Source organism: Carassius auratus, unplaced genomic scaffold (genome assembly GCF_003368295.1).
Source record: "Carassius auratus strain Wakin unplaced genomic scaffold, ASM336829v1 scaf_tig00216880, whole genome shotgun sequence".
Lineage (NCBI taxonomy): Eukaryota > Metazoa > Chordata > Actinopteri > Cypriniformes > Cyprinidae > Carassius > Carassius auratus.
This window is the reverse complement of record NW_020528783.1, coordinates 152,088-164,239: the sequence shown is the minus strand read 5'-3', so window position 1 is coordinate 164,239 and position 12,152 is coordinate 152,088. Positions and strand designations below refer to the sequence as shown.

Genomic DNA, 12,152 nt, shown 5'->3' with positions numbered 1-12,152 from the left:
ACTTTTATCGGATATTTCAACCAAAACTCAGTCTCGTTTGCTTTTCTAGGTTATACAGCCATTAAATATGTTAGTTTAATAATCATACATTAGCGCGTGCGTACAAGGTGTAAACATTATATTGACTTTCCTCTAGCGGCTCATTCTGAAACTACATCATTAAAACACAAGGTGGCTGTGAAAGTATCGTAGTGTGGGACACCAGCGGCTGTCAGATTTATGGAAATAATTAATTGTTGGCACCGAGAGACATTTAGAAAGCTGAAAAGTATGTGCTTTTGTATGTATCTCTTAAAATATTTAATTTAACCCCTTTCCTCTCAAGCACCCACAGTGCCTGTCCACGGATGTCCAGCAGGGGGCGCCGTTCATCAGCAAATGCACGCCCACCTTCTGCGCAACCCGAGCGGAGGAGGGTCTGGTTTTACTGAGCGGAGCCGCAACCGAGTGTCAGTTCACACCGAGATCTGCGGACACAGGAGATATCTCCGATCAGACCAGCTCGTATCCCGCAGCAGACCGGCTCAAACCCGTTGCTTTTTCTTTTGGAAATAATACATTAATTAAAAATAGACAATCAAATAAATCAGCAAAGTTAAATACTAAGAGGAGAAGGAAGAAGAATGGGGCAGAAAACGCCATTAATATTGATGACTTTATTGTCTTATTGCGTCTGGAGAGATGAGGTAGGATCCGAATGCGGATGATATATTTATTGTTCTCATTTCTCTGCACTTGTTTCAGATTAACCTTGGGTAGGCTACCTCATTTTAGCCCTATGCTGTTTTCTATATAGATTATTATTATGGCAGCCAATTTGAAAATGAACAATAAAAAAGATTTATGATTGCTTGTATGTGTATATTTGTGCGTTTGTGTGTATACATGTGTGTGCACCTGTGTGTGTGTTTGCGTGTGTGTGTGTGTGTGTGTGTGTGTGATTGAGAGAAAGAACCAGTCGGGACCTTAGCCTGATAAATGGAAAGATAAATTAGCTGAACATATTTATTTTGTAGGGTGGGGCACAGCTTTTTCATTAAAGAATGGATGTTTCTTCGTATACAATTGACATATCACTGAAATCTATTCGATTTTTAGTATTTAATATGTACTTGCATTGAGGGGGCAATTGCTGTCTATCGTAGATGGTGGACTGCAGATGTCCAACATGCAACTTAATGGGTTACCATGCATCTTAGATTGTAAAAAAAAAAAAATCTTAAAATAGTTCTTTCTGGTCTACAACTGAACTGGCTATTTGTCTGAGAAAATGTATCTATCTATAAATAAAATGTGACATTTCTGAGTAGTATTTCAGATGAAATAGTTTGAAGCAGGAGAACACAGATTGTTACAGCAGCAGACACGTTCTCAGCCCTGATGCTTGAATGATGTCTGGTGGGATGTTGATTCAGTGCTATTAGATATGCTGCAGCCTCTGCGGCCTGCAGTGCTGACGAAGCCTACTGTACCTCCAGGCCCAAGATGGAAAAATGAGGCTACTCAGACATTTTATGCCTGACATCCCACGCTGACATCCTGACATCCCATTCCATATATACTGTAGCCTATATAACACACACAAACACACACACACACACACACACACACACACACACACACACACATATATATATATATATATATATATATTTTAGAAAGGGTTTGTAATCCTTTATGAAAAAAAAAATTATAATAATGTGGTAGAGTTATATATTATATAAACACCTTATATAACTTGATTCTAAATTTGGCCACATGCAGATGTTGGGGAAATAAAGTGTTGCGCAGGAAGAGGATTGTGTCCGTCTGACAGGATATAAACACTGTAAATCCCTTTCAGTTCCTGTGAATGAATCAGGGTGCGATCAAGAGAATGCATATTTGTCAATCCTTCACTGCATCCAGGGATTTTTATTGCCAACATTTTTGGGGTTAAAAAATAGTTCATACTGCGACATCGGTATCAATTTAGAAAAAGCCTAACAAGAATTTTTTTAGCATTTGTTATCAGGCGTAGAGAAACAAACGGCTACATATACAAAGTTAAAGTTAACACAGTTAATGCAAAATGTTGTCTATATATTCTAGTGTATATATATATATATATATATAAACAAGATTAATAGATGCTGTAAAAATATTAATTATTAATTCAGTACATTCACTATGTATGTTAACACAACCCTAAAAAAATCTATATTCAAATGCTGTTTTTCTTTATTCTGTTTATCTGTTCATTCAGTCATTCGCACAGCATAATCAATAACCAATAATCAATCAGCTCTGCAACTGCTCTGCTCTTAATATTACTCCCCTTTATGAAGTCACATCCTGTCTCCCTGAATGCACTCAGTTTGATTGAGTTCAGTGGAATTCAATCTTAACCTAACCTATAATAAATCAAACTAAAACTAAAACTAAAATCTTGGTAAAGACATTGTGTGAGTATACTAGTATACTGTTTCTGTCACATTTGAAACTTGTTTGTCATATCGTCAAGCTGTTTTTCAATGAGAAGCTTGCCTAGAAAATCTGGAAGAGCAGAAAGGAAGGGAGGGAGGGAGACCTGGCTGACTTCCACTGTCCTCTCTCCTGCTGTCTGATTGCGTCAGCACTCACCTCTTGCTGCTGGTCCACAGATGCTGCCGTCAAGCCTCATGGGAAATAGCAGAGTTTTTTGGGTGTGTCTAGGAAACCCACTGTCACCTGCTATGTGCAGTGACCCAGTGTGTATTTACCATCATTGTAAAGCATTGCAATATTTGTGGCACGTATATCAAAGTTTGTTGGGGTCTGTGAGGGGATACCCTTTCTTTGCATTTATAGCAGCAGTGCCTTTAGCAATGTCTGTGCACTTGTTGTAAAACATTGAACAGAGAGGAAATATGATGACATATATGTGAAGACTGCATATTGTGGAAAAGTTTTTCCCTTATGACCTTCATTTGTCTTTTTTATGATTTATTCTTCAGATGTTTTCTAGTAATCAAAGAATCCTGAAAACACAAAAATATTAAAAGCACAACATCAACAATAATAAAAAATGTTTCTTGCCATAACAGGAGTAAAAAAAATATTTAAAAAAATATACAAATACAGTAGACATTTGTTTTTTAAATGTAATAATATTTCGCAATATTACTGTTGTATTTTGTTTTTGATCAAATAAATGCAGCCTTGGCAAGCATGAGTTTCTTTAAAAATAAAAATAAAAATTCTTTCAGACGCCTGACTTTTAATAGTAGAGTATATTTTAATAATTATGTATTTGCTTTGAAATGGCATCATAAGATTATTTTATTTGATCAGAGGAATCATTTGGTTTAAATTCTTTTGACCAAATTTTGTATATGTTGTTAAGAGCATTCAAAATGTTTAAAGCAAGAATAAAATACAGATTATTATTATTATTATTTTATATATAAATTTGTCAAGGCATGTAAAAACTATATACAAAAAAAGAAATAATAATTCTGTAATAATTTCTGTAGATTTGCACCAGCATAACAATATTTATGTAATTATCTGTACATACAGTATATATTTTAATAAAACATTTTGAAGGATGCAGAATGACAGACAAGGGCTTCTGATAACATTATTAAATATTAGGATGCAAATGAATCGCTTAATCGTGAACAGTTCAAAAGGACCAATTTAGAGAAATTAATTTCCAAACTCTATAGGCATCTTGCCTATTAAGTGTATTAATATCACAGATCATATAATATAATAATTCAGTATTACCCAGGACTACTGGTCAGTCAGTAGAAACACTGGTCCTTATTCATGACAAATTTCAGTGTTAATTATTTGAAAATGCGATACAACAAATTCTGAGATTTATTTTGCAACGGTAGCAGTATTTTTCTTTGATGAACCATGTATCCATTCACAAATACAGCTCTATTCAGTCCAACTGTATGAAAGATGAAAGCTGAAGGGATAAGTCACCTTGTGTGAAACAGTGAGCATTATTCCATGTTGAAATAATCTGGATGAGGTGCAAATCCCATCCATTGTTATTCGGAAGTGGGAGAGTGCAAAAAGTTGACAGTCGTATCCTAAGAAGATTACTATACTTCTTTACTTATTAACCACCAGTGCAGATTGCTTAATTTTATGACTCATAAACCCATCTTTCATTGTTCAATTATGCTGGACTGGTAAGAGCATTACTGGGATTACTGTTGCTGCAGTATATCAGTTGTGTTGTACAGTCAGTCTTGGTTTCATTGGTTTTGCAGTCACGATTGAGGATGTTGGATTCCCCCGTTTGGCTCACAATAAAACCACTTCTTAAAACTTCACCCCGAATATGTGGTTTACAAAAAGCAGCATTTTCCTCACCGTACCTTATAATGTACCTCACGTAATGTTCTCTGGGAGTTGTTTCCCTCATGAAAGCGATGTTTAGACTGTAGTGAAGCGGTTGTTTGTTGATGCTAGAGAGCAAGGATTATTCTCAGGGTCTTTTGGAGGGTTTTTGGAGTGCTTTCATACTCTGTTTATGCATGGAGGAAACAGCTGAACTGTGGCCTGTTGTGAAGATGGTTGGGAGTGTGAGATCCATCTGAGAACATTTTGATATTGGATTTCGAGAGGCAGAGGAAAGACTCCACATTATGGAACCTGAGACCTGATGAAGCTGAACAGCGAAGCCCCTCGGGGAACATAGCATGAAATGGTTCAGAAAGATTGGAAGATCATGCACAATTATGGAGCACATCTGGACTGAGTTTTGTAGGAACCATGTACATTGAATTTTGATGACTGTAGGTTAATAATTCAGTTATCAAAATTAGATTCAGTTTTTGTTGGCTTATTTGAATTTGATATATAATGACCTGACAGCTCCACAGCAGTGTTAGACTTCTTGTGCATTTATTGAAAGCCTATTGTCTAATAAATTGTCAAAATAGTGTTATATGTGGTGTTATTATCATAACGTAGTATGTTTTTACAATTTGTGTAAAAACTTTAAATTACATATGAAATAATATTTCATTTAAATAACTGTAATTATAAAAAAATCACTTATAATAGTATATGTCATTTTAGATTAAATTATGTAAGCCTAAATTGTTCATGATTACTTGTAGTAAATAAATATTTGTTTAAATAAATGAAGTTTTATTTAAAAAAATATTATAAAAAAAAAAAAAAAAAAAATATATATATATATATATATATATATATATATATATATATATATATATATATATATATATATATATATATATACATATATAATCATATACTTTATTTTTTACTAGTGGTGAATATTATTTATTTATTTATTATTTTTTAAATAAGTTTTATACTTTTACTAAATGATTTAAGTAAATACAATTTTAAATATAATTAACATAATTAAGTATGATTAATAATATAATTTGTAGAATTATGCTTCTGATAAATTGTTAAATTGTGTACATTATGAAAATTATTCGACCAATTAACATGATTTAGGATAATTAATCATATAAAGTGTATAATTGTTATTAGGATATAACATTGTAATTTAAATAATTAAAAATTATAGTATTGCATATTTATGTATGTGTATATTTATTTATTTTATTGATCTCTTTCCGTGCTTTTCAATGCCAGTTTTAGGAGTGACTTTGCAGACACAAAAATGTAAGCCTGTTTTGCCCTTGATAAGTAGCACCTGTGCTTCTCCGCTTATGCAGCCGCCACTGCTCTACAGGACGTCCTCATGTAGTCATTGTTAGCAGTGGGTGGTGGATGGGGTAAGACAGTGTTAATCGGGTAAAGAGAGCCCCACGGATGGGAGGAAAGAGCCTTGGGTGGTGATGTGCTTACATTTTTTTAATTTCCCAGCATGCTCAGCACTCCCCCAGTAGGCTATAGGCCCTGTCGGTACAGAGGTACAGCAACTCTGGCTGCAGGGCAGGGGATTTGTTGAAACAGATAGGAGCATACAAGCCCTACCAGATCTCCCCTCTCTCGTTTAATTAATTTCCCAGCTAGGAGATAATCAGGTTTCACTAATGTTTTCCAATGTGCTTTGCTCTACCATGTGCATTTGCTACAGGGTATGAAATGCACCATTTCAGTGCATCATTCCTCTTCCTTCCCGCCGTTTTAGTATTCCTTGTCAGTGCAGAGATATGTCATATGCTCTATGACTATGAAAGAAAAATACACTCCTCATTAAAAAGAGATGCCGTTGAAACCCATTAACTCTCACCAATAAGATTATGTCCATTTGAGCAGTGTGGCTTATTTGGCAGCCACTATCACTTTTGTTTGTTGATTATAAAACCCAGGGTCAAGCTGGTGAATTCCTGCACCTTTATTATGCATCTTCTTTGAAAAAATGCAACCGTTTCATGGATTTGAGGATTTACTGTAGATTGAAATGCAGGCAAATCATCTGCATCTGCAAAAGACATCAGATACATTTCCTCAAGTTTCTGAACGAGTGTGCAGGTTGCGCAATCTACCAAATGATGCCATAATTAACTAGTTGTACTAAAAAGTGTTGATTACAGCATTCTATTTAATTCTTCTCATTTTTATTTAAAATGTTTTTTTGTTTTTTTTTGCAGTAGTTGAACTTTATAACCAATCACAGACATGTTGTGCACATGACTGACATTTAAACTGCTGGCGACCGGTGCTAAAGAGCAGAGCACTGTTATTTTTCACTTTTGTTCATGGAGGCCAATGCCAATGCTGAATAAATATCGCCTGACTCTGCCAAAAAAAAAAAAAAAAAAAAAAAACATTCTAGATGTTTTGCTGTTTGCTTTCAGTGTAGACAATGAAGCACATAATATCCAATGCATGTGAGCAATGTAAAAAAAGAAGAAAAAAATGCTTCCATTACAAGGCACAGAAATGTTTTATATAAGAGACTTATTGTGCAGACAGACAATATGTCAAATTTTGGTTCTGCTAAGTAATCAATGTGTGTTTTTATTGATGTACACAACTGGGAAAAAAAATTGAATATTAAAGACTTTTATGTTTGAGAGTCTCTTCATGTGCTCATCAAGGCTGCATGTGTAGTAAAAACACACATTATACCAAATATTTATGCCAAATATTACAATTTAAAATAACTGTTTTCTTTTTAAATGTATGTGCTGATAGTGTTCTTAAGAAACATTTCATATGAATGTTGAAAACTGTTTGTAAACACATTTTACATTTTACCTTTGACTTTTTCATTTAATGCATACCTGCTGAGAATTTTTTTGTAATATATATATTTCCACTTTATTTTTTAAACTTAAAATTTTTTTTGTTTGTTTTCCATAAATCAGCACAAATGTTTTCAAAATTGATCATAATAATAGTTTCTTGTGCAGCAAACAGCATATTAAAATGATTTCTGAAGGCTCATGTGTCGCTGATGTGTGCTCACGATGCTGAAAATTCAGCTTTGCATCAACAATAAATTGCATTTTAAAATGTATTCATATAGAAAACTGTTATCTTTTATTAAATAAATGCAGCACTGATGAGCATAAGAGCCTTCTTTTAACAGCATACAAAGTTGAATAGATCAGAAAAAAAGATCTCAGTTGGAGGATATGTAGCCAAAAATGTGGCATAATTGTGTGGCAAGACTTTTGTCATAAGTGTGCAGCCCTATGAGTGTGAATAATACCCAGTGCAGGTTTCTGTCTGTGTCTTCAGCCTGGCCAGGGAAAAGCCTAATTGGATGTGGTTTCTGTTCAAACTTTCAGAGATTGTGAGGCTAAAATGAAGTCTGAAGGTTTGGCTTCCCAGATGGAGGCTTTAGTTGGACAACCTATGGAGCTGCTGCTATAAATTGATAACACTGTTCTAGACTTTAACTGAAGGGACATGGATAAAAAGATAGAAAGCGTGAAGAAAGAGAGAGAGAGAGAGAGAGTTTACATTGAAAGATACAGTAATGGCAGATGAAACTGCAGCCAAGGGAGGAGAGAGTGTAAGGTAGATAGAGCCATATTAGCTTTTGGGAGAAATCCTCGGATTTATTTGCTTGATCCTCTTCATCTCTCTCAGTGATCTGCACTCACGTATGGCCTGGTGGGAGATGTCAGTCAGTGGAAAGATGTCACAAGCCTGTCTTCAGAGCACATGCAGTAATATATAAAACCATGCCAGTTACCAAGAATTGATTTCGGCAGCGAAGGGCTTTTGCGATAATGAATCAACTTGACAGAAAATGTAGGTGTTGACATATGATTGTATTCATATACAGTATATAAGACTTGACTTTACAGCAGTCAACACAGTGTTTCTAGTTTAAATGTCAGTGGTTTTGCATGAACAAGTTTAGACCAGCGGTTCGAAATGTGGTTAAATGCAGGAGTGCGATGCAAACTGGGCTAAATGGGGAGTGATAATATATTTAAAGCAAATGGGACAGGCAAATAGCTGTAGCAAGATAAGATGGATTTCTGAGATCGAAGACAGATTTAGGGCCACCTTGGAGGAATTCTGTGGAATAAAAATATATAGTCCTTCATGAGAAAAGCTGGTTGGTGCATGCCACTAATCCACGTAAAAATAAATAAATACATATTCAACCATTTCTTGTGGAGATGCCATGTTTTTATGGAGATCACATTTTTGTCCATTATTTCTTGGTGTAGAGTAAAATGCAAAACTTGTTACGCAAATGATGGCGTTCTTTAGAAAATGTAAAAATGTTGTTTGTTCTGAAAAGATGCATCGTCAACAATGAGGTTGCATCAGGGTTTTATATGTTTGACAGAAGTGGTTTTGTCTCTGTGATGACAGTGTCCCCTGTTGAGACATGAAATAGGTTCTGCCTGCACCGCTGAGCAAGATGGGATTGTTCTTTTCTTCAGATATCAGCTTGTATAAATCGCCACATCACCATCAGTAGGGGACTTTTCTAGTCGAGTGGCATCACCATTATGTACCAGGGTTGTGCATAATTCAGGACTGAACTGAGAATGCTTTTTAAATGAAATGTCAATTGCTGAATGTGAAGTGACTTAGCAAACTGTTATATATATATATATATATATAAAGATGGTTGGTAGCTGCAGCTCCATCAATAATGTAGGACCTCGGAAAGGTCCGGACTCTTGCTCTGTCGGATCTGCTTGGGTGCCTCTGTCACGCTCTCCTGTTCTTGAACGTCCCGCCCGCCACCCGTGTTCATCCCCAGCCGGCCTGCTGCTGCTTTTCTTCCCTTTTTTTCATCACCTCAGTTTGTTTTGCAATCAAATATTTATCGTCTGTGCCCACTTCACTCATTCTCCATCTGTCCTTCTCTCAGACTACCTCTGTCAATCTTGTAACTCTCCTGTCTCTAATAGAACTCAGTGTTCTCTGCAACCTTTCTCTCCTCGAACCATTGCACCACAGTATTATGGTCTATCTTGCCTTGTTCATCGTTCATTGTCCATCACTTTTAAAGGGGTCACATGATGCGATTTCAAGTTTTCCTTTCTCTTTGGAGTGTTACAAGCTTGCCGTGAATAGATAAGATCCCTAAAGTTGCAACGACTAAAGTTTCAAACCCAAAGAGATATTCTTTATAAAAGTTAAGACTCATCCACATCCTCCTAAAATGCCTCGTTTAAACACACCCCCATGTGTCTACATCATGATGTGGGAAGATTTGCATAACACCGCCCAAATGTTTTCGCAAAGAAAGAAGGCGTGACTTTGATTCTAGCTGTAGAACTGTTGCAGCTGCCATGTTGTAGAGATATTGTGTTTCGTTGCGTTGTATTTACAAAGCTGTTCCAAATCAGTTCAACCCAAATACTCAGATGTGTGCACTGCAGCACATTTTACGGAGGACGAGGACTTCCTGGGAGAATAGCCTGCAATGTCGGTGTTCTGACAAATAATGCTGACTATCAGCCTGTAAGTACGTTTTTATATTTAAAGGTGCTGTATGTAAGCTTTTGACTCTTTAAGAAACATGCTAAATTAACATCCTTGTTTATCTGAAGAACAATGCTACAGTCATTTATTCCTCTTTGAAAATGTAGGTTCCGGGTCAGAATGTCGTTCTCTGTTTTGGTTTGTGAAACCAGGCCACTGACAGTTTACCTAATTGCATTTCGGCACACCAGTTTGCCAGTTGGCGGAAAACACAACATATTTCATTTAATTCTTCGCCAAGTGCACTCGTTCCTATTGGTGTCGTCAATCTGGAAACCTGTGTGAGTGTGAAGTCTGAGGAGGAGGGGCCAGGTAAAAAAAAAAAGTGGACTGCAGTACCTAGTTCAACCACAATCCTACATACAGCACCTTTAAAGGATTGGCCACTGATGATTCAAACACGAGTTTTGAGAAGTGTAGAGTAGTGCTTGTTGTTTCTCCGATCACAAATACAAACATGGTTTTATGTTTATGCGGTACGATACCCAACGCAACATGTAATTCATAATTATGTCCCCACAGGATGCAACAAATTCCTTGTTTGTAATGGTTTTTTATTGGATTTGTCTTGTCATGCCAGGACATGGCATCACAGTATGATAAGGGACGTAACATTTCCGTCACATGGTTGAGGCATTCGGCCAATCACAACGCCAAAATATCACACCTCAGTTTTCAGACCAATTAGCTTTGTAAAAATCGGTGCATTTCAGAAAGGCGGGGCATAGAGAAAAAAACAATAATGTACATTATGAGGAAAATAATGTTTTTTTTTTTTACCTTTAACCACGTAAACACATTTCGTTACACCGAATACACTAAATAATGTCATTTTTTAGCAACGTCATATGACCACTTTAAAATGTTAGCTTTTCACAGTAGCATTAACATGAATTTTTCCTTTGTGCTATATCTGTGCAGTGTGATCTTTCACACAATATATTTTTCAACAGTCTTTTAACGTCGGCATATTTCACACTGGCAGGAAGTCTCAAGGACACGGCAAGAAAATGGCATTTGTAAACATTTGCCACTGTGAGCTGAGATGAGTTCTGTAGCTATCAATATGTTTCACAAGCACAGATAATTGAATGAATTGTTGAACTGTGCTTCTTTATTCAGCACAGATTACAGAGCATTTTTCTCTTTTCAGAAATGGGGAAAGTATTAAACCTCTAGGCTCTGTCTGAAGAATAGTTCATTGTATATACTGTATATAGTACACGTACAGTTTTTTTTAATTGTCTAATCTGACATGTTCGGCCCTGGAACCATTAGTGCAAAAAGAGAGTAATGCAGATAACGAACAATGACTGAATTCAGCCTGACTTTAACCAGATACAAAACCAGCATAAGACAGAATTATTTACTCAGCCTCATGTATTTCCAAACCCGATTTATTAAAATTAGTTAATGCATTAGCTGACATGACTAAGTAACATATTTTACAGCATTTATTATTCTTTTTGAATGTTAGTTGAACAAATGATGGAATTAACATTTAACTAAGATTAATAAAAGCTGGAGAAGTATTGCTCATTGTATTTATTATTGTACTTTCTAAATGCATCTTATTGATCTAATAATGAACGATTCATGTTTCTTTTTTTCTTTTCATTTTTCATTATTTTTCAAGCTTAGTCCAAATTTCAAAACTCAATTTTTCAGTGAAATGATGGACTTCTTTCTGGTGATGAATGCTGGTTTTCTCCAGTTATTTAGTCTGCTTAAAACCCAGCCCTTTCTTACAATCAACCTCAGTCTCGCATTCAGATTTGCCTGCATCCAATCAACAACCTATGGATAGAATCATTTTTATATAATCTGTTTCTCCCAGATGTACATGACAAGAATAAAAAAAGAAAAAAAGATTATGACGAAACCCAAAAGACTATTTCGCCGTGGGCTTTATTGATTTTTTTTTCTATGGATTTTTATTATGTTCCTATAAATGAGTAAAATAATCGTGTGTTAAACATAACTTGATGATACTTGGATGTGTTGTTGTACAATGTAAACTGCACATATTCCACACCTTCAGTATGGGTGTGTGTAATTTACATTGTACAGAAAAATGTCCAAATATCGTCTGTTTATATTTACCATAGACCTGGTTTTACTCATTTATTCATAAACTGAGAAATCCCATTATAAAATCCCATAAGATAACCTTGAGGGACCTCATAGTGACTTGGTCTTCTGGGTTTTGAAGTCAAAGCTGCAGGACTCTACAGCCATAGCACGTGTTTAGTATT

General features: G+C 35.5%; 1 protein-coding gene across 2 annotated transcripts in view; it reads left to right on the top strand.

Annotated features, from left to right (window-relative positions):
- Positions 1 to 428: 428 nt before the first annotated feature.
- Positions 429 to 12,152, top strand: part of LOC113099200 (amyloid-like protein 1) — a 51,755-nt gene continuing 40,031 nt past the window's right edge. For both annotated transcript variants that reach the window (XM_026264297.1, XM_026264296.1), the window contains exon 1: positions 429 to 686. In XM_026264297.1, coding sequence (XP_026120082.1) covers positions 624 to 686 — 63 coding nt within the window. In that variant the 5' untranslated portion in view covers positions 429 to 623. The remainder of the gene's footprint in view (positions 687 to 12,152) is intronic.